Raw genomic sequence first — 23888 nt, forward strand, 5'->3', positions numbered from 1 at the left:
GGTCTGGTGCTTCATGCTAACAATAGCTGAGTGATAACAGACGTCCAGAATTATCAAAAGTATCAAGACTGATCTTATTTAAGTGACGCAAAGTCTGAGCAGGAGCCACTTCAGACAATAGTATAGAAACAGCCGGTTCCTTCAAACTTCATCTGACAAAACCGCAAGTTCTGGCCACATATGTAGATAACATTAGAAGTGCTTCATAACAACATTGGAGTTCATCAAAGGGACACTTGGCTCTGGGAAGTTACCAAGCAAGTAGGCCGACTAAAGTAGAAGGCAGGCTGTTGAAAATTAGCCCAACTGAAGTAGCTCACGCAGAACTACCAGTTTACCAATAGGGACCACTTAAACATATGCAACAGTGCAGTGATGGAAGTGCACGGTTGTGGCCAGAGTAGCAGCTGTGATCCAAATGAGGATAACAAAAGATAGTTGCTGGCAAATAGATGTTGCTGGCTGCATGTGTTTGTACAAGTCAAGTCAATATTCTGTTCGGTCAATAAAAACTCTGCTATCTTAAACTGAGGAAACTAATCTCTGCCGGATCTTCTCTTTCAAACTATCTTCGTATCTCAATCAAACAAAAACAAGACCGTTGCACGACATCCACCATACAACAAAAGGCGTGACTGTGCAATATGTTGTCCTGTAGGTCAGCATGACTGAAGAGGTAAATACTATTGTTCACGGAGCGTGCCGTCAATCCAGCCGATCATGTAAGGGTGCAATCATATGGTGAAACCTGATGATCATCACTCTCGTGCTGGGTTCAAACTCATAGAACTTTACAAGTCTGGATTTCATCATTTTATTCAATGTAAACATAAATGTTTAAATAGCTGGGTGAAAATTAAATGGAATATGTAATGCTATCAGACAGAGTGAAATATGATTTATTTTTCTGAATTTCTTGTGAATGTAGATATTTGTATAATTTCAAAATGGCATCTTGCTCATAACTTCCATTTAGTACATTTTCAAAACTTTAATTATGGATATTTTGAGCTTTAACAGCGTGCAGTGTTTATTGACCTTAATTCCACACAGCTCTAGCCTGTTGACTTTTACTTACATGACCATTATTTTTTTGTGATTAACAGCTCGGGGGAACGGCATAAAGGACCTGAAGGAATTGTGAAGTTTGGGTTGGAAGGCCTGTTTTCTGATTAGTCTCCTTTTTGACAGGAGAAATAGCACCGAGTCCTGGCAAGACTCCTTTTTGTTTCATAAAAATATCTTACATAGACCGTGTGAGACAGACTGCAGCACATAAACTGTGCAGCATAAGACTGTGTGTGGGCCAGAAACTCACAAAACACACACAGATGCGATAGGATCTAGCTTTATTTGGGAAGAGATTCTCACTGCAGATGAGCAAAAGTTGTCCTGTGCTTGGGACCTCGTCCCTCGGCAGGATTTTACTCTTGGCTTCTTGGGCGACATGTTACTTTTGTGAGGATGACTGCATGTGACATCAGAAGTACTCAAAGTAGAAGCAGGGAGGATATGGCTCTGGATGAGCTGCAAAATCTATATGCCTTCCGGTCCAAACAAGCCAAGAATACATTTACTGTCTGATTTTTTATTTAGTTTTTTGTTTTCTTTAATGCAGCAGAAAATATGACCTTGATAACAGAACAACAAACAGATGTAGAGTACATGGGTGATAATTGTGCATATAGTGAGAGCCATTACGTAAAATATTATGTAAAAAATCTTCTGTTCCGCAAAAGAAAGCCCTTCAGAGGAAACTCAACTTTCAAAAAATACAAGTTGCCTCAGAAGGCTTCAACTTGAGAGTTCCTAAATTATGCATAAGAACATCTGTAACTTGGAAACTGAATCCGCATCTCCTTCTGATAAATTGAACACTCTCCAAATAAAACACGTTTTTGTTATTATTCACACATATTTGCAGCCCACGTCCAACACAAAATGAAGTCCTATTGTTGCAGTTGAGCAATGTCGTCCTGCCCTTAAATATCACCAGGCTCTCCTTCAGCTCACGTACTCCTATCTGCTGCCTTATCAGACAAACAGGGGACATGTAATTGTGTTGTTACAATGTCTGCTGTGTCCTTATCAATATGCAGAAGTAACATTGGACTCATTACCGAAGGAGCACTGGACTGAAGTGAGGACACAGGGTCCTGCTGTGAATGTCTTTATATTTTTATATAGTATATGATGATTAGGATGAAAATGGGGCAGATGCGTTTGACGACCTGCCAAACGACTGTTTCCTTTTAGTTTGCCTTTAACTTTTGATGGTTTTCAGTGTTCAGTATGTTAAAAAAATGAATGTGTGCTCTGCATCTTTGACCATTTGGCTCAAGATCTTAAAGCCTATGAACCACACCAGGGAAATCTTGAAGGGTCAGCGTTTTTTTTTAAAGTCATTAACGAAAAACCAAAGCTCCCATACACTGAGTTAATTCCACACACTGACTTCAATATTTTACTACTTGGGTAACATCATTTGGTGAAGAGTGATTCCAAAATAGCGACGACACATCCCAGACTGCATGGACTAAGCGAGATAAACACCTCAGACTGCCATAAAGGCGACAATAAATACCTTTGTTTGTGGTTTCTCTCATGACAGGATGCATCAAATCCTTCCAATTGGCTAAAACACACAATCGGTATCAGAGTTTCCTGCTTGAGTTGAAAAGTGAAATATACTCACCATAGATTTGAATATCTTGACATTGTTTTTGCAGCCTCTCTGTCTTCTCTCTCTTTCAGCTGTGTCACATTTCAGTGGGATATGCTGCAGGTGGAAGCAAAAACAAATAAAATGTGTTCATCAGATCAGCTTTTGCACAGACCATAGTTCTTCCTCATGACAACACTGCTCTTCTGTGACGCCCAGATGACATTTGGTTATGAACAAAAAGTCTCTCATTGCGTGCTCACACCACAGATCGATGGAAAAGATGGAAATAATTGAACATGGTGTGCCCTCACTGTGAGATGATAGCTACGTCTACACCCAGGCTTGTCATCACCTCAGTCAGAAAACCACAAAGTCAAACAGATATGCTTCTTATCTCCATATTTTGTTTGGGCTTAGCACTTGGTCTGCTGTTGAACAGCACATAAAGAACTCACTGATAAAGGCGCTTAATAATGGCTTTTTGGCTTTCATTAGCAGAAAAAAAGGCACAGCCAAGCATAATTAAAAAGAATCCTCTAAAAGACGAGGAGACATTAAAGCTACTTTTCTCTACAATTTGTTTGGTCCTGGCTTTTTGATGTTGATGTTTTATCTGGACTAGTTTTTCCTGCTTTTGTTCCCTCCAAAACACCAAAATAAAAAAAGCAAAACGCAACCAGAAAAAGACAAGTACGACTGTGACAGCCAACCGTACACAGAATACAAGCTGCCAACGCAAAGGTGTTCTGTTACCTCCCTGTACCTGCTAAACAGTTCAGTGTTGACACAACTGCTCTGACAGCACTGACAGGCGATCTCATTACAGATGTCTCAATCTGTGAACAAAGCAGCTCTCTCAAAGACGGCGAAAAACTTTCTATCTACATTCTGCAGCAATAATAACTGCTAGAGGTTATCTAGAGGTCCAGTCGGGCCTTGTCCAAAACCATTGAAGTCGACAGCTGGTGTCGGCGTTGGCTTATGTCGCAGTGACTCCACTGTACATCCGTTCCTCTATTCTTTAACATAGTCAGAGAACGTTAGCGCTGGCACCATCTTGTCAGGGTCTCCAAACGCCTTGGTAGCAATCGGGAAATTGGCTTACAGTCGGACATGGAAAGCTTTAAACTCCTGATATCCACATTACAAACTGTAAATACTGTCTCCTAATATCTTCACCCTGGCCAGAGAGAAAGATTTGTTTTCAGGTGCCAAAAACTGCACGAGGGCACAAACATATGGAAAGCATATGCATTTCTCAAAATACCCATGAACTAAGGACAGTGCTAAATTTGATTGTGTTTGAAACATGCATTAAACCAGGGTCTGGATCAAACAGCCGTACGTTGGTCCAATAAAAAAAACTCATCCAGGTCACATTGAACTGTACTTAAAATAGGTTCTTGTGTGAAAATGTTTTCATAAGGATCAAACTTTTGGATCGATCGCAGGAAGCTACGACGGGTGGTCGCCAAAACTCAAAGGGAAAGCATTAGCTGCAGCAGCACTTGATTTTTAGAGGAGACCAGGTTTATTTCATCCTCTAAAATGGAATTTTACTCACCTAGCAGCTGTAATCCTGTAGTAATCCTCTATCATTGTTACGGCAGCAACAAAATTATCTTAGTGGTTCATTTTCTTTGTTTATTCAAACAGCAACAGGCTAGCCACTGGCATGCTGATGCTTACTCTAGTCTCCAAACAATTCAGTGTCAAGTTTATGGAGACACAGATCACACTGGTGACAGCAGGATGTGAGCATATCATATACAGTTGTTTGGGTCACTTGCAGAACAGCGCAGCATCACCAGATATCATAAAATTGTCCACTCGTCCCAAACTTAGCAGTGTCACAATCCATGGTTACATGTTGTGGGATAGTAATGTATCCACCAAACAAGTGTTTGTGCCCAAGTAAACACGAGCAGGACATGGAAAATAGACCTCATTAGTCATCATTACGTTGGATGACAGAGACGTAGGACACCAATGTGCTGATGAACTGAAACTTGAAACTTTTCCCTTTCAGCAATAACTCGGTACAGTACTTAATTTCAAGACTCAAGCCGACATCATAAACCCTCAAGGTTATAATTTTAACTTTAATTCCCATCTGCCTCCTCGTTTCTCCGACCACCTCCTTTGAGGGATCTATCTAGGTTGGGTCACTACTGAGGTCAAGCGCCACTCTGATGTTCCAGATGGGAGTAAATTTACACTAATCCCGTGACAAACCCACTCGACTCTAAGCAGCAGACATGTACATCTATAAAGTGAGGGAGACATTCCCGAACCATCTGAAAGTGATCAGCCTGTAAACTGCTGAGAATTACAGCCGGGGTTTAGATGCAGATGAATCAGTTGCTTTCCCAAGGTTACTTACAGTGGTTTAATCAGTTAAACTGTTTGGCTTTATAAGCCATTGCACCGCAGCAGGAGTTGGCCTGATGATGATAGTTCATGAGTGTCTGCGCCACAGGGAGGTTAGAGGTCAGGCTGAGCCACAACTCAGTTGGAACTGGAAGCCACAGAGTCATATTCAAGGACACGAAGCAGCTTGAATCCCAGTTTGCCGCGTAATGGAGTAAATGTTCCGTGTGCACAAAGACTATTATTTTCTCTCATATGAAGACTGTTTTTCTTACATGTTTTATAAACACTGTGCATGAATTCTGGACAATTGTGTCATTTGTTAATTTTATATTTTTGTGATCTATTATGCTTTATCTGTCTGTGTCAGCTGTAAAGCACTGGACTAATCCTTGGAACTTGGTGCCGCAGACTAATTGCAGCCCATCAATGTATGATTTTTCTTTCATGGTTTGGTAGGGAGCTCTTAGAGGAGGAGCTCTGTGCAACTGCTACGGAGCTTTTCCAGCTGTGCATTTCCCAGATATTGACAGAGAAATGCCGGAAGTTGGGTGAAATACCCTTAAAATTAAAGTTGTTTTTTAAAGTTTTGGATACAAACAATTGTCGTGCAAATATGTAAGATACATACTACCATGTAGATCTATATTAGCATTAAATGTAGATTAAATAATGACTTACTTTAAATTGCGTTAAAACCATTTTACTCAATAGGAGCAAATGATTTAAAGATTTAGTTTGAGGGCTTTCAATCTGAAAGTCTGCAAAGGAAGCAGTGTTATATATTCCAGCTGACTTTGCAACACTTCCCTTTCTTGTAGTCCACCTCTACAGCATGCAAATGACTGTGTAACTCCAATATATCGCAGATTGGTTAACAACACAGAACGCGCGCCGCAGCGTGAGAGCAGAACACCGCGCGTGCTGACAGAGGCAACATAATCTAGACTTGTAAAACGATTAAAGAATTGCCTCGGTCTGAACGCAAAACTGTGTGGTTGTATTGGCTCGAACCTTCAACTTGATCCTAATTAACTCTGGAGAGGCTGTACTCATCATCCCGGGACCGGAGTGAAACGTCCCCGCGAGCTCCCTTTGCATTGGAATAATTGGTCGCTCTCGTGCGACAGCTGTTAAAGACTGAAGAAAGACTGCACTTGAGAGGAGAAGAGGGGCCAGACGGACCCCTGTGAAGTTTTCACAGTGTGTCAGCCGTTTTTAGAGAGACATAACGGACGGGAGAGACACCGCTCGCCCCTCTTCAATGCGTCGGCTCCCCGCGTATAGTGACGGACAGAGTATGGTGACATTTGGACTACCTTTCCTCTGTTTTCATCAGTTTTAGTCGGTAAGTCATGAATCAGAGCCCCAAACAATTGAGCATTTCTGTGTATTTGTCGCAATAACGTTTTGTCATGCGTTTAATTACTTTTTATAACCACCATTCCACGCGAGTCTTGAGGGTGTTTTTGCGCAATTTTTAAATAAGGGAATCCAGGTGTCCACCGCTGGTAGGTTCTAACCCGCAGTTGACCCTTTATTAACAGAAGAAAAAAGCGTCATCTTTTAAGATGTGCTGCACATTCAGTGTGTAATTACACATAGATAACAGAGGATAGCTTCATATAAAAAGGATCTGGGATTGACAGAAAAGGACTTGTGAGTTTTCCTGAGGGGGTTTCATTACCGCGAGCACACCTGGCTGTCTGCCACACACAGTTACTGTCTCCCACGGTGCTGCTCCTGCCTTATGTTAACGTGGACTGATATGCCTGCACGTTGCATTGTATTACACACCAAGAAACCTCAAAGTTTGCTTTAAGGAGCCACTTTAAAGTACCTGCAACCGAGCTCTGTTCTGAAAACCAAACGCAGCGCCTAAGAGCTCCTTTTCTTTTTGCCCCTTTAGATTCATTTGTGGCGCATGGACATATCAATTAGCGCCACAGCACGCAGGTGTGTTTTTTTTTTTATTTTAATTTTAATGTGCGCAGCGTCGTGGTTTCGAACATTGCACATCAGCCTGTCAAAAAGCGCACTTTTTCTGCTGCAGTTAGGGTGATATAGTGATGCACAGCACCGACACTCTGACCATACTGTAAATCGAAGCTAATTAAATACATGTGCACAACATCTATGGCAAATTTAATCAGTTTTCACTTTGACCTGCAGACCCCCCCCCCCCCCCCCCCCCCCCCCCCCCCCCCAATTACTCAGTGAGGTTACAGTTATGTTTGAATAAAAGTTAATGAGGAAAGCACGGTCTAATTAGCATTGGGGTTGAGAATAGCATAATTGAATCTGAACCCTCATTTTTTGCTTGGATGAATCGAAGGTTAATAGCCAAATAGCTTACTTATATGTCACTAATTAGAATAAAGGTATAGAGTGCTGACGCCTCCTGTGCCTGAATAACTTAAGAGAAGTATTGATTATGGGCCAGTTTAACAAATTACACAAAGGTCAGGATGCTGCAGATAATTATTTGAAGACTTGCATCAGTGGCATAATACCTATAATCACCCAGCTACAGGAGATTGTTGGGAAAAAAAAAAGATGTTTACTTCTAGATATCAGGGAGTGCAGTGATGGCAACTCAACTGCTGGCAGTGAAGGGAAGCTCAGTTATGTGTTTGACCAGGTGTTGTTGTAATGTGTAAAGCAACCAAAGGAAATTGGCCTGACTGATGCATATTTAGAGCATCGGCTAAGGGATAAAGCTTCAGGCTTTAGGGAAGGATGCCCTGTTTAAACTTTTTTACCCTACACAGTTTCCGGCAAGAAATATCAGAGTGCCTCTTATTCTTTAAGACAAAGAGAGTGGGCAGCACTAGCCCACAAAATATTGAATCAGTCACCGAAACAGAAATAGAGCCAGAATAAGGGGTAAGGGAGTTGAACTGTGTCTTGCCTCTTGAGTGGGTGGATGTCATAATTATCATTTCTCCTGGATTGCATCGGAGGGCCGCAGGCTCTGGGAGAATCTCCGCAGATATGTGGAAGTAGTGGCAGTGTTGACTTTTTAGGGCAAGCCACATCGCTTCCAACACAGAGGAAAAAAGGGACAAGCCTCGCAGTAATTGGTGCCTGGGAACTCGGATAGGCGGTCAGAGGGAGTACACACAAAACAAGACTGAGGATTCACGCGTGCACGGCGTGAAAGGACACACTCACTCACACTGAAGCAGCAGAGTGCATCGGGGGTGGTCTAATTTACCATTCCCTGCTGAACTGAATTGAAACAACCCTGATGCTGGATGCAACAAGTCCCACTATCTTGAATGCTCAATTTGGTTTTCATCATGTTTCAATCCCCACGAACAAGCAGGCTGCCGTTATAGGTGGATGGACACTTGTGTTTTTGGTTGGAATGGGGTACAGAAAGAAAAAAGAGTGGGCAGTGATTCTTACTCAAGGATTTACCTGCTGGTAGTGTGAGTCAAATACATTTCATGTTTGTCTAGTCAACTTCATTTAATTTGCTAATATGCTTTTTTTCTGCATTTCAGGCCAGCAACACATTCTAAAAAAGGTTGGAACAGTCAAGTTTTTACCACTTTGTAATGTTGGAATTCCTTCTAACAACACTTGATGTGTTCTGACATTTAGCACACAAAGGAATAAAGCATTTAAGGTCACCCATTACCATCCTTCTTCCAAACACATCTTAAGGCGTGCAGCAGTGTGGGTTTGTCATTGTAGCTTTTTCTGCTTTAAAAATTCTCTGCACCTTCTCTCCCAGGGACATATCAGGACTGAGGGGTACACCCCTGTTCTTCCTGAGTCATGCCTTCATAATGTTTGCAGACTGTTGTTTTGCATTCTCTTGTTGAAAAATGCATGGATGTCCCTGGAAAATGTGTGGCCTTGAAGGCAGCGTACATGTTTTGCTGTACAATCTCACTGGATGTCCTACATTATGCTGCCATCACAGAGCCTGGCTTTTGGACTTGCTGCAGGTAACAGTCTGGCTGGGTCTTTTTGTCTTTGGTCTATCTGTTTCTTCCAAAAAAGATCTGAAATACTTAGTGGTCCAACAACAATACACTATGTTTCCACTGTGTGATTTTCCATCCCAGATTCCTCAGAGTCCAGAGAAATTGACGCCGCCTCTCTACAAGGTTGACATAAGGCTTCTTTGCTGTTGACTATGCTGTTGAGGCAGGCATTTTAGGTCATGTATGATTGCAGTAACTCGGTTTAAACTGAAGAAAAGTGCTACTTAGGACTTCTCTATTATTGAAAAGCACTTCCTGTAGTTGTCAGACAAGGTATACTCTATCATTAAAGGTAGCTCTTGCCTGTTTAGGCACTCTATACTATTGTATTCCCGTTGTCCAGGAGTGTGTTATCTCAAACACACGGATGAAAACAGCCTCTCTCACTAGAAATACTTCTTGCCATAAACCTCGCTGTCGGTGAGGTTGGAGCTTCAGGCCACATGATCTCTTATTGGAGTTTGGCGAGTCAATAGAGTACTCGCAGGGCTCATCATTCTGTCTCTTCTGCTCGGATCACAGCTTCTTAGTTCTTAGTTAAAACTTGTGTGAGCCTCAGTCCAAATGCGGGCACAGCACTTAAAACCAATTCATGATTTTTTAAAGTTCCACTCGATCGATGTTCAAGCATCACACATTCATGGCCGATGTTGTCGCCTTACTTTTTATCTCGCTGAATGCTCATGAATATTGAAAAACCCGCTGTTTAGCAAAGTAGTTCATGGAATGTGACATGCTGGGGTTCTGATAAAATGCTCAGTGAGCAGGTTATTTGGGTCAATAAACACCTCGCTGCCTTTGTTGGAAGTCTGACGCTCCTTTCTGTTGCACCAACATCACGTGTGATAAGCACACATTTCTAATGGCTCACGTGCTGTGTCATCTGTAAATGCTTTTAATCTTCGGCAACCATTGTGATCTGAGAATTTGAGGGTGCGTCTGATGTCCAAATATGACAACAAATAGGGACTTATGGGTGATGTCGAGGCTTGTTTCTACAAAAAACACATGCCTTTGAAGCTGCTGTTCTAGGAGCTGGATGCTGTTTCTAATTGCTCTATGTGGCATTCCTACTTAATTGGTCTTGAAAGGTCTTGTTCAGCGGGACGAACCAGGTCTGCTCAAGCCTCCATTGCTGTAAACTCATCAGGTACTCAATTAACTCAGCCACAGTACCTGAGCTTGAAAAGGCAGAAGCAAAAAGGCCTTAAACCAAATCTGTTTTAAAGTTGCTTTTCATGTCTGTAAAAAATAGCTTTTTCAGTATAAATAACTCCTTTGCAAAGGAAAACTTCACTGTCAGATATATTTTTTAAGTTATTAATGATCTTATCCTATAAAATACTGCTTAAAAGCCTCTACCTGCACATTGTTTTTGTCAGCCGCAGGCTGGATTTCCTTCGATTTCTATAATCTGCTCAGGGCATCACATGGGTGGAGCTTTACCTTGACTGGCTATGCATCCTAAAGCAACTTCACCTGATCCCAGTGTGACACAGGAATGAATTATGGAAGTATCTGGTGAGAGAATCAGAACGGTGGGTATACATGATCCAACCAGCGATCATCTGTTAAAGGCAGAACTTGCCAGTGCACGTTTTGAGCAAGTCAGTGACTCTGTGCTAATCTTTTGACCTCTTGTTATTTTTTCCACAACATTGCAGATGAGGGCGTGTTGGATTATGTTTTTTTGCTGGGTAAACTGAAAGCTTACCCACAGGACTTAAAGCTGGGACACTACTGTTTGGTTGATTTACTTCATTCTTCTCATAAAACATGCATGTGACATAAATCTGCATTCTGAGTCTGGATGTTGACAGTGTGACGAAAACAGAAATAAAACATTCATAATTGTAGGCGCATATGGCAGTTTATTTTGGTGTTTTTTTTTACTAATTGTCACACAGACAGCAACCATTCAGCTTTTTGAGTGACAATACAGATGGAAGGCAGATCTCTCTGAGTAAATCCAGCTATCTTGTCAGTGTTGCATCTTTATGACAAGTCTCTGACAAGAGACCTGCTGTAACTGGCTGTGCCAAACAGCAGGCAGTTAGGTGACATAAAACAGCACAATCACCAGAAACAAAAGCATCTCAGTCTTTTCATCAAACCAGAATCAGTGTTTTTCAATTGCCACATTTCCTGCCAATTTAAATGCCCCTTTCTCCTCTCACAGGTATTAAAAATGAATAGCTTTGGGGCCCCTTTAGACACGGTGAAATCGTCTAAATTGAAGACATGGTTGCTGGCAACTATCTGTGGCTGTGTTGCTAAGCACATGATGTGTTCATGGTTTGAGAGAAAGGAAAAAATACAGAAATCTGTCACCAACTGGAGCCAGTCAAGCTTGATATTGTCTGATTGTGATCGGTACATCCCTGTTGTTATCCCGTGAGATTTCTATTCATAGTTGGTATGTTAATTTACCGTGAGATGTGATATTCTTGCTGAATACTTCTTAAATACTAAATAAGTCAACTTTATAAATGCTGTATGATAATTTCATGCACCAAAATGATGCAGACACTACTCGATCCTATCTTTTTAAAACTTATATGCAATAATTGGCTCCAGATTCAGTATTCTGAACAAATTTCTCTCCTGTTTGCCAGTCCAACTGGTGACTCACTCCAGAATAGAAAGTGTCACTTTTTAAAGCGACAGCAATGTAGGTGACGCAGAAATATGCATCTGTTGGCTACAGATGGGTCTCCTTACAAAACATACCTTGATGCCACTACACTCTAGTTTAATCTGCCTGCTCATTTTTGGAGAACTAATTACTGCGCATTAGTTAAACAGACCATTTGCAATACAAGCCGCTAAATCACACTTGCCAGGGGAGCCGAGCCATCCCCCTCCCTTTGCCCTGCAGTCCATGTGCTTCTATTATTAGTTCTATCATGCATATGTTCTCAGAAATTAAGGCCCACCAGCAGAGATGCAAGGCAGCGAAACTGCTTGTTTTGGTTAACAGTCATAAATATGACAAAAGTTTCTCTCTAAATAAGCGTTCAGCTTGTACTTTGGTACATGATCAGCTGTCTGAACATGAGAGGACGCACAGCTCATACATTTTTTTGACAGCCCAATGAAGGTGCTCCTTAAGATGCAATCCATGTAGCAGCCTGCATAACATGGAGTATGAGCCTCTCTCCCTTCAAGTCGATGTGCTTACAAGGGAGCCAAGATGATCTTTGTTTCTGCATGGCAAAGCAGTTCGTGGAGGAACAATAGGCTGCTCCAGGCTTACGCAACATATCCAGGTGGAGAGTCGCGGGTTGCTTTAATAGTTAAGAAGTCTGGAACAGTTAGGCACAGCAGTAGTGTTTTCAGCTCTTTTTTTCCTCAAATTTTGGACTATTTATACAGTCAGGTCAGGCAACTTCAGTGAATTACTCTGTCAACCTGCTTGATGTCAAGATCCATTAATCACTGCGACTGCAGGTAGCCTAGCAATGAGGAGGACTAAGGTCATAAAAGTCTGAGAACTTAAGGTGGCTGACAAGCTTTTTAAAAAGCAAACTCAAAACAAAAAGTCTACATTTCCACAGGATATCATTGTGCTATTTTGGAGTGACTTTAATCTGTCTTGACTGAGTTGGACGAATGGTGACTCTGTCAGATACCACCATGGATAGCAAGCCTTTCATATGAGGACATTAACTTACGCGACAGGAAAAGGCCTGCCTTATGGGCTATTCATGGCTCCAGCATGCATTACTTACTTTGACAGTGACAAGCACAGAACATGACTCTAACTCTGTCCATTTTCTCTAAAAAGATAATATACTAAACTGTCGATGGGATCGTGCTCATGATCCTCAGTACAGCTCAAATGTGTGTGTGTGTTGTTTCTGTATCCTACACAGTGTGTCAGTTCACTGCTAAACTATGACAAATGTTCCGATGATAAAGATATGTGGTACTGCAGGGCTCTAAGTGTCATGTGCACGAAGCGTGTAAAATCAATGGAAAGCAAGGGCGTATATGTTCTTGAGTATGGATGGCGTGCAGGGTGTGAACTCTTGCTTTGCAAATGTACAGCGACTGCCACTGTCAGTCAGCAGTTTGTCAGAGTCAGACTGTGTCTTAATCCAAGTCATATTTAAAGCTGAATGAATCAGAGCAGTGAAGAAGCTGGCTTAAGTGAGTATTGGTAAACCTTGAGCCATCCATCTTATGTTTGCGCTTTACGCAGCCAGATTTTCTTTTAAAGTAGTCTAGAGCAACAGTTTTCTCCAGGCTCTCTGATGGTCGTTCAAAGTTTTTCTTTGGACATTGGCTGCTTTTTTACTCATTTTCAGGCAATTTGTTGTACTTGACCTTTTTCAGAATAATGTTTTTTTTCTTGTTGTTGTAAAGGCACTTAACTATAATCTATAAATCATTTGAGCATAAAAAAGGCACCTGACTCAAGGGATGAACCAGTGTTGTGTCTACGTATAAAAGATAACTGTCAAAGATATGTCAATGTCAATATAGCCAAATATAACACAGTTTAACAGACATTAAATAGTATTTTTTGCACCAACAAGGTGATTCCCAAAGAGCTATTAGTGGAAAACTTGGCACATGGCATGCTGTGTGCCAAGTTAAATTTGCAAAATTTGTGGAACTGGACAAATATAGGACAAGAGAAGTGCCAGGCCTGAACAGTACGAAAGTGGTGTCATATCAAATCAAACTGGTTTGAATTGTCTTTTTTTTTCTCTTACATACTGTATTTCTATTTTAGTTTGCACTTCTCAACAAATTTGCTACACCTATTCCCCATCTTCCTGAGAGTGTATGAAGAAATGAGGTACAGTACTGTGTGCTATGACTTAACACTGAGTGCCACATTTACTCCACACAGACAAGTCTCAAGAGCTAGTATATTGAGCTTAATTAGGCTAGTTGGTAGTTGGTAGTGTGCTAATTGAAAATAAAATCAATTTGAAAGAAAATGTATTTTAAGTACATTAGGCGATGCTAGTCACAGTTCCTGCAGAAATTGACTAAACCTGACCTTTGGTCTTCAGGTGGAGGAGTCAATCAGCCGAGTTAGACTAGATTAACATGAGTACATTCTGTCTGCGTATTCTTTGAACTTATCATCACTGAGTATAGATGAATGACTTGGGTGAAAAAGCAGCAGCTCCTCTGTTTTCTGGAGGGATCTGAGTGGCAGATGAGCATGTGCATTCATGACTTGTCTGCTACAATCACATAGAGGAGGCCTTGCCGCTGTGACATAATAGTCGCAGGAAGAGGCACTGCACTCATGATTGGAGTCTCATGATATAATGGAACACCTCACTGCACTGGAACAATATAGTTAACAGCTGGATCAAATAAAGTGTGAAGAGGCTATTTATGGGTTTGTAAGTGGGTAAAGTCTGGGTAAAGCTGCAGAGGCCCTGTTTGCGATAATTATTCGATCTACCTGCCCTCCTCAGATCTGTGTTACTTTTGATGTTGCACTGTGAGTTGGCCTCACGTACATGCATGAAGAGAGATCTCATAGGTCTTCTGTAGAAGTCTAATTGAATTGTCTGAACAGCAAGAGACACGCATTTGAATTGGCAGATGGAGAGCAGTGAAGGACCGGCACCGGAAGAGTGTTTCATCTACTGCACCCGTCACACTGGCTTCTATGCAACATTGATTGCCTGAAAAATGGATCAGTTAGAGGAGTCTGTTTGAAATACAGAAGATAGAGTGCCTTCCATACATACCCTCAGCTGTGCTATCATGCAGATAACATCTCTTAATAGTCTTTTGTTTTCATTTCATATTGTCCTGCAAGCCACCAGGTCACAGCAGTGAGTGCTTTGGGCACCACCAGACTCCTGAGCAAGCAAATACAGATAAACAATAAAAAAGAAAATGGCCAAAGATGTTTTAGAGGGATAAAAGCGTCTGTCTGACTGTGTATAAACAATGCACATATAATAGCTTTGACAAATTAGATTTAAACTTTCCACCGTAAACATGGAAAGTTGGAGCTCACAGACAATTTTCTGCTTGTTATTTGTAGATGTTGATTTTTTTGCTTGCTTGCTGTGATTTCCGGGATGCTCTCTAAAAGATATAATTTGTCCACATATTTCATGAAGTCTTCATCTGCATGCAGCATGCTCTATATGCTCATGTATTTCAGATTTATTTACCACCCTTATTTGATTGCAAGAGTTAACTCGAAAAGACAGACTACCACCTGAGAAATACCTTCTGCTCTACTTTCATGAATGCAAATACTGCTTTTGTAAATGATCTATAATGAGATTTTCCACATGTGGGGGTCTCACTTGTACCGATGTGTGGGTCGACTAGGAGCAGAGGACGTCCCCGGAGGCGAGAACATACAACTAATTACTCTGGTGTACCTCGTCTGATGTTGTGGTGAATCCCTGTAGATCGCAGTGAGGGAGGTATGGAGACATTATTCTCACATATTGAGCTAGACCTTCTGCTGTAGATGGTACTCTGTCGGTAAATAGGATTTATTACTTCTACTTTAGTGAGATAAGAGCGTTAAAGTTGGTTTATGTGATATAGATATCTGTTAGAGACGAGTGCAAGTCAGAATCAATTGAGGCTGGAATGCATATGCCTGAAAACCTCATAGTGAGGACTTGGTTTTAGTCACTGATTACGATTTAACAGCACTAGACTGAGGCCCGGTGTAAGAGGCAAAGAGGTGAAAGGTAAAGAAGCTTTGGAAAATGCCTCAAATTGTGTCTTTTCTGTGGAGCTGATTTCCTCTAATTATGACAAAGTCGTTTTTTCTTTTTGTTGGCTGTTCTATGTATGTTAAAGAATTTGTGTGGGTGTACACCACCTGCTGATGAACACCGCCTTGAAAATGTGACCACGTCTCACTGATTTTGAATAGTGAGGAAGGGTTTTCCTGAACTTGACTCAAAAAGAGGGTCGTGTAACCTAGATGCGTCATGAGTCATAGGATTCATCCTCTGACTGACACTGACGGAATCAGCTGAAACCAGGCTCGCCCAGTCTTGCTTGAAAGAAGCTTTCCAGATGCAACAAATTCATTAACAAGAAGTGCTGTCATCTCTCCACTTCCTACCTCTTTGAAGAATTATGTTAGTTAACAGTGAATATCGAGTTCATCCTTGATCTTAAGAAGATGTCTCTACTGCTCCACCAATCCCCTGAGAGTCATCCAGCCTTTGATCCGAGGTGATTTAAGTCAACTTAAATCAAATTTCTTAGTATTTCTCTTGTCGTTCAACATATATCCTGCTTCCAGTGAAGCTGGAATACTTCTCATGGGAGTTTAGTTGACCTAGTTGACTGTTTTCATTGGACAGTCGTGCCCGTGTGCTCCTCGAGATGTCTTGGTTCACTGCTTGGTAAGGTTGTCACTTTTTTTTCTCCGAAGTTAGGATATCTGTTTGAATGTGGAGAAACTTCTAATGTCAGTAACCAGTTCAAATTCAAACGTTACAGTCTATAAGTGCTTAAGGCCATAGACTATAAAGATGGATGCATCAGACCAGTAGGAGATCCAGCTTCAGTTTGACTTCATACATGCCCTGATAAGCTCTCAGTGAAATAAACTGTTATGTGTGCTATGTTGTGGTAATAATTGAGGAAAATCAAGACACTAAATGATCTGAGAAGCTGTGCTTGGAAGTTTTTTCTGTAAATGGTATTGGAACGATCAAAGAAATGGTCATTAATCGACTTTGCACAAAGCAGCCGCCTGCTCTACAAGAAGTGCTTCTCACACTTTCTCACACCATACATCCAGTTTCTGGCACCGGATTTGACTATATTTCAGACTCCCTTCATGACTTTTTCTTGAAATAGAAATAAGCAACAAATCTGCACACTTTGAGGACAAACACTTCTTTTTAATTTGGTCAGATGGCGCTGGGTTTTATTAGTGCAGAGCAACATTCTCAAAATGCTCTGATTGAAAAGAGGGGTTGGCATTTCAGTTCCAATTTCAGACTTGTTTCGCCATCTGACGAAAGAAATGGAAAAATGTTTGAAAACGAGAGCAGCCTTTTTGGGAACTTGGCTGTGTTATTATACGGTGTATGGGAGCACAGAGAGAAGCAAACACATGTAAAGGGCGGCTGGCTCAAGCAGAATTAAAATGCAACGTGACAGTGGCATTCACATACAATCAAAGAGAAATAATGATGAGAGAAATTAGATTAGGGAGTTTCCGCTTTACCCACATGGGTTAACTGTAAAGACAAGGCCATTCACAACTCATGTAAAATGGCTACTATAAATAATGCTTTGACATGGACAGAAGTGACTTTTGCATTGCGTGACTCATCACAAGAAGGTTTTAAGTCAGATGAGTCAGCTTGTATAAAGGGCAGAGAAATCAGTCAAATAAGAGTCATTCTTTTAAATGTAGCATTATCCCACCATGAGTCAGTGCAAATGCACTATATTGTCTTAATATCTCACGCTGTGAAATGTATTTTCTCTGGAAAAATGCAGCACTCATACAGAAACTGTACTGACACTATAGCACACAGTAGGAATACATTTTATATAGACAACATTCAGAAAGACAACAAATTTTAAACAAATTATTGTTTTTACAGGATATAAAAGTGTTCAGAAGAGATGTCGCTGTTATATATTTGTTAGGAATTCTCACCAAAGACAATTCTACTGAGCACTAATGCCTTAATCCAAAGAGTGTGTTTTCACTTCATGCATATAATTAATCCATATAAGTGCTTTTACACTAGAATAAAACCTCCACACACGCACAAAATTAATTTATTCTAACACACTGAAATAGAGTGATTATTTAGGATGTGTGTCTTCTAAAACAAGTACACTCAACACTGTTTTTCTTTCTCTCCTCCCCACTCCCCCTGCCCGTGCTTCTATGCTTTCTCCACAGATATCTCAGACCGAAATGCAGCCCTGTATTATTTTCATCGGCTTGTTTCTCACTGTGGCCCGATCCCAAGACACCCATCCCTCACAGGCATTATCCTCTCTTAGCGAATCTTGTGACTCCCTGTGCTCCTGTGAGGCGAAAGATGGCATCCTTCATCTTAACTGCGAGCAGAGGAATATCAGCAAAATCTCCCAAATCAAAATCCCGTCAGGTGTCCCCTTTCACCTGAACCTTTACAAAAATGACTTGGTGGAGCTCCGTGCCGAGGAAATGGAAGGGCTTAAGAGTGCCCTTTCACTGCACATCGGGGGTAATAGCATACAAGAGCTGGAGCCAGGGGTCTTTAGCACTCTTGGTTCACTGAAAAAGCTCCACATAAATAGCAATTTCCTTGTCACTCTGAAAGAGGACACTTTCCAAGGCCTGGTGAATTTAGAGTTTCTTCAGGCTGACACAAACTTCATTCGGGTCATCGAACCAGGGGCCTTCAACAAACTCATCCGCCTCAAAGTCCTCATCCTCAATGATAATGCCATTGAGTTTTTACCCAGCAACATTTTCCGGTTTGTGCCCCTCACACACCTGGACCTGCGTGGCAACAAGCTCCAGACGCTGCCTTTTGTGGGGTTTTTGGAGCACATCGGACGGATTATGGAACTTCTCCTGGAGGATAATGACTGGGTGTGTGACTGTGATATTTTTCATTTGAAAATCTGGATGGAGAACATGCGGGCCCAGTCCGTTATCGGGGATGTGGTCTGCAGCACACCACAGCACCTTAAGGGGACCATTCTCGCCAAAGTCAAGCGGGATGTCCTGTGCCCGTCCCATGCCGACATTAACTTGGAGGAGCCTTCAAAGTCTTTGGATATGGTTGTCACTCCTTCGTCCAAAGTGTCTCAAGTTCCCAAGTTGAGCAATGCCAAAGATGACGCCAGGGGGCCGACACCATCTCACATTCCCAGCAGTCCCTGCGTGGAGCACTGTTCTTGTCACAATCACCCTGTGGCTGGGTTTTTGATGCATTGTCAGGACCGAGGAATTCAAAAGGTGTCAGATATTGGAATACTTCAGCAAAGCCCCACCAAACTGGTCATGACTGGGAATATGATTCAGAGACTCTTGAAATATGATTTTGTCACGTATGACAGTTTGGAATTGCTAAACTTGGCAAACAACAGAATCGACTACATTGATAATGAAACTTTCCTGAGCTTGAGCAGTTTGAAAAAACTGTATTTGAATGGCAACAGAATGGAAAAACTTTTCTCCACGATGTTTGTGGGACTCCACAACCTTGAATATCTGTATCTGGAATACAACCTCATCAAAGAGATTGCTCCAGGCACATTTAATCCCTTGCCAAACCTGAAGCTTTTGTCATTAAATAACAACCAGCTCAGCTCGCTTCCAGCGCAGATATTTCGCAACGTGCCCCTCGCTAAATTAAACCTGAGGAAAAACCTGCTAATGCACCTACCAGTGAGCAACGTGCTTGATCAACTCGACTCACTTGAGCAGATTTATTTAGAGGACAACCCCTGGGACTGCAGCTGTGACCTGCTCAGCCTTAAACAATGGGTAGAGAAACTGGGAAAGGACACTGTGGTGGGGTCCATTTTGTGTCACACTCCAAAGAAAGTGATGCAGACCGAGCTAAGAAGCCTTCATCATGAGATGCTATGTCCCGGTTTGGGAACCTACCACCCTGTGCCTCCCGGGGAGGAGAGTGTCACAGCCACCTTGGGCCCTGCTGGTGGCGATAGGGGTTTGTTCATCTCGCTCACTGACACCATCCCTCTCTCTGTGCTCATCTTAAGCCTTCTCGTTTTTGTCCTCATGATTATTTTCTGCTCAGCTGGGTTGGTGGTGTTTGTGGTGCATCGGCGGCGGCGGCGGGCGAAGAAGAAAGCAGCGGAGGAGCAGCCGCGAGAAAACGCCAGCAGCAGTTCCCCCATTCACTTACACTACAGCATGTACGGGCAGAAAACCACACACCACACTCTGACGCAAAGAACGGGATCTTCCACTCTGTATGAGGACAGATCTCACAGCCCCATCGTGCAGATCTGTCGCAACCCCACCTACTGCTCCCAGCACAAGGAGCACGACACAGATTTGGATTACAGCCTTGAGGAATCCAGTGCCAAGCATCACGTCTGCAGGAGCATCATGGAGAAGGAGAACACTTCGCCGCTCACCGGAAACCCCAACTCCAAGTTCAGAGCCATGGCTGGAGAGTGCCCTGCGGAGTTTGTCACTCTCGGGAACCCCAACTCCTTGTACAGGAATATTTTGGAGAGGGAGGAGCTGCAGCAGCTCGGAATTACGGAGTACTTCAGGAAAAACATGCCCCAGCTTCAGGCTGCTGTGGACATGCAGGTCCCTGGACACCCAGAGGAGTTAAAGCTAATGGAGGCAATTATGTACACAAGACCACGCAAGGTCATGCTTGAGCAAACTAAGAATGAGTACTTTGAACTTAAAGCTAACCTGCATACTGAGCCGGACTATTTGGAGGTTCTGGAGCATCAGACTGCTTTTAACTGAGCTCAAGCAGAAAAGACGACAACATATATCATGTTTGAACCAAGTGCCTTGTCCTGTTTGCCCTCTTGTACTTTCCACAGTGTGAATTATATAAATATAAATATATATATCATGGGCACATCTCTTTAATTGTAGCACAGAATGTAACTGGTTTGTTCTTTAATTTTCATCCTTCGACAGCCATGTTATGTAGCTGGTGAAAGGTGTCATATCTGCAGCCAAATGTAACTCAGAAGTTGTTGCAGTCTGTTGAGCGGGTCACTGTGAAATCCCCCTCAAACACCTTTTTATACATGTTATTAAATTTGCATGGCGTTAGAGCAGCGAATTAATCGATCTACACAGCACCCTCTATCCCCTCAACCCCCCCTCCCCGACTTCCTCACAGGATAAAGCAGATGTTTGGAACCGAGTGAGTGAATTTCAATCACCACTTGACCCAGAATTCTGCTTAATCAGTCTATCCTGATTCCAGCCATGACCCGATTACACCCTCTGTCAAGCTAAGGCTGCTTTAACACTGGAAGCAGAATGCTCACGGTGCCCTAGAGTCAGCAAATTGCCAAGCGTACATCGGAAAACAGGGATAGGAGTGCGGTTCCACTGCTGTCCTCCTGTCAGATGATTGATCCCACAGAAACTTTTATTTATTTTTATACAAGCTGGTGATATTCACAGAAAAGATGTTGTTTTTTCTTTATTTCAGCTTGAAAGTAGAGCACTTGGAGTACAGTATATACACAACTGTAGTCTTGTAAAAAATGCATTGCACTAATCAAATGCCATAAGATGGTGCATGACAATCAACAGTCCTGCTGAAACGTTGTTTTATTTTTGCCAGAAGAAATGAGCCACTATTCTGTATAGTCATTTCGTGTTCTTTGTGTGTGCGCGCGTGAGACTGTTTAATGCCATTATTTTATGTCAAATAAATACGACCGAACTCAAGAACGTCGCCCCGATTCCAGGTGGGGCGTATTTTAGCACATGGACGATGAGCAACACTTCAAAAGTCAAGCTCCATTTTAAGTTCCTCTTTCTACATCTCACCCTAAAAGCAGTGGACGGTTGACGGCTGACTTCTGCTCCGTGGACCCAGTCCTTGTTCAGGATTTCTACTGTACACTCATTCATACTCTTGGAAACTCATTGCAGTTCGAAACAGTTCATGTGAGCACACACTCAGTAGCTTTTCTACATAACTAGATTTGATTATTTATTCTGTATATTTTGTATATACTTATGTTCCAGTATATCTTGGGTTTGTGTGCCTTCAGTGCTGTACAGAATATAAACAGAGGTTGTAACTGAAAAAGCAAATAAAGAATTGCAATATTCTGTGAAATTTGGGAAATTAGTAATTTCCTCTTAGAGAGCTGCTGTTCCTCAGCAGCGTACCAGCTCTCCACTGCACCTTGACTGAAAAAATACATTTTTTTGGTGTTATCGGTCCTCCACAATGCATATGTATATTTGCTTGGATATCTGTGCTTAAACTGCATTTGGTTCTTCTCCTGCTGCGTGGATAATTCAGCCCCCCCACCGATAGAGCAAACCTAGTCCTTAATCACACAACAGTGGCTTCAGGGTATCTCTCCTGCCACGCTTTTCTGCATGACTCTCATTTTCTCTTTCTATAAAGAAAATCAGTGGACCCTCACTGATTTGTCTTTCTTGTGACAGAAGTTCCTTTGCAGGAACCCTCAAAACAACAAACACACACATACACACACATGAACACGCAGTAGAGAACATACATATTCATGTGGAGCTTCATCCAGTGAGACATTAGGTTCCTCTAAAGGTGTAGAATTGTTAAGAGGTATTCTCTGCATTAAGGGCTGACTTCAAGCAAATGGAGTCACTTACAACATTTGTCTAAAACCTATTATAATTTGGTTCTAAATATTCTAAGCAGCGCCAATAAAATTTTCTGATTGAATATTTAGATTCGGACTAAGTCCCCTGTAATGCATATCAGCTTGACTGTCTGCCCAGATAGCAAATACATTTGGGCTTAATTTGGGACACTTCTGGTGCTTGCAGCTCAGTTACAGTACTGCAAAAGGTAAAATGGGCCAGAAGTAGCCCAAAGGTTGTGAGCTGGGGATAACTGATTAATAATGTGGTACTTTTCAGGTAGGAGCCAAATGGCAAAAGCTTGACTTAATTAAGGTTTGATTTGGACCACGACTGGTGGATCTGTGGCTGAGTTCAGGCAACCTGAGTCGGCATCATCTTTTCATTGGGAAAAACATTCTTGCTATCAGAAAGGATGACCCACTTATTTTTGTACCTTACCGGGTTTTGATTATATTTACTGTGCAATACTGGTAGGCTCTCCCTTATATCTGTACTTATTGGGAGAGACATTGGGAAAGATGGGCAAATGAAAACACATTTTAAAAGTCAGAAACTGAGTATCATGGTCTAGATTCATCTCTCAAATCCTAATTCAGATCTTTGCTGTTTTTCTTTTCCCATTTCTTAGGGACATCCCTTACAGATACTCTTGTCTACTGCAGAAATTCAGTTAGACCTGCTCTTCTTCTTTTGTCCTCCGCCTGTCCAGTTGCCTTGTGTGCTGCTAAAGTACTATTTAATCTCTTCAAGGTGTGCTATCTTCTGTTTTTTTTGTAAAGAAATGGGAACAGATTATGTAACTAGATTTACTTATTAAATTGTCAGTTGTGTAGACAAAACATTTATTAATTTGAGTTGGGTGCATTTTTATGTTTATGTCATTACGTTGGTGTTAGGAGCTCTAATTCTATTTAAAAAAGGGGGAAAAAATCCAAGGAAAATGGTCAAGAGTAAGGACTGGAACTGCATCTGAAGTATCCATGCTAATCCCAATGTAAAAGTCCCATCCATCCATCCATTTTATACCCGCCTAATCCAATGACGGGTCGCGGGGGGCTGGGGGGTATCTTAAAAGGTCACCAGTTCGTCACAGGGCCACACAGAGACAAACAAACAAACACAACCGTGCACGCTCACACTCACTCCTATGGACAATTAACAGACACAAATTAACCTAACATGCCTGTTTTGGAACGGTGGGAGGAACAATGCGAAAGTCGTGGGCTGGAAAGTTAAAAAAATTGAGACACCCCCCTCAGATTCTTCGTGTTGGTTCGGTCCTATCCAGGGCTCCTCACTCTGGCGGCAGCTAGCTTAACTGTCCAGCGTTAGCGGTTTCCCCGCCTTCATGTCAGTGCTAGCAGTTTCCAGCTGTAAGTAACCAAAAAAACAATAATCAGAGTAAAACATATTAACACTTGTAATCAGTCTGAGTTTCCCCGCTTCAATTAAATGTGTCTCCAGACATTTTTGTACATTGCTCTTTAAACCATCATAACTCAATTTTGATTATTTTTCCAAGCTGTTTGCTAAATTAGAGAGGCTGGAGTTT

At 41.9% G+C, this 23888-nt stretch overlaps 1 protein-coding gene across 1 annotated transcript; it reads left to right on the plus strand.

Annotated features, from left to right (window-relative positions):
• The first annotated feature begins 5905 nt into the window (after positions 1–5905).
• slitrk6 (SLIT and NTRK-like family, member 6) lies at positions 5906–21818 on the plus strand. The gene is made up of 2 exons (XM_072368660.1): positions 5906–6383; positions 17924–21818. The coding sequence occupies exon 2, from the start codon at positions 17939–17941 to the stop codon at positions 20471–20473; it is 2535 nt and encodes an 844-aa protein (XP_072224761.1). The 5' UTR covers positions 5906–6383; positions 17924–17938; the 3' UTR covers positions 20474–21818.
• Positions 21819–23888: the final 2070 nt, after the last annotated feature.

The sequence above is a fragment of the Leuresthes tenuis genome, unplaced genomic scaffold (genome assembly GCF_036924035.1).
Source record: "Leuresthes tenuis unplaced genomic scaffold, fLeuTen1.0.hap1 SCAF_1, whole genome shotgun sequence".
NCBI lineage: Eukaryota > Metazoa > Chordata > Actinopteri > Atheriniformes > Atherinopsidae > Leuresthes > Leuresthes tenuis.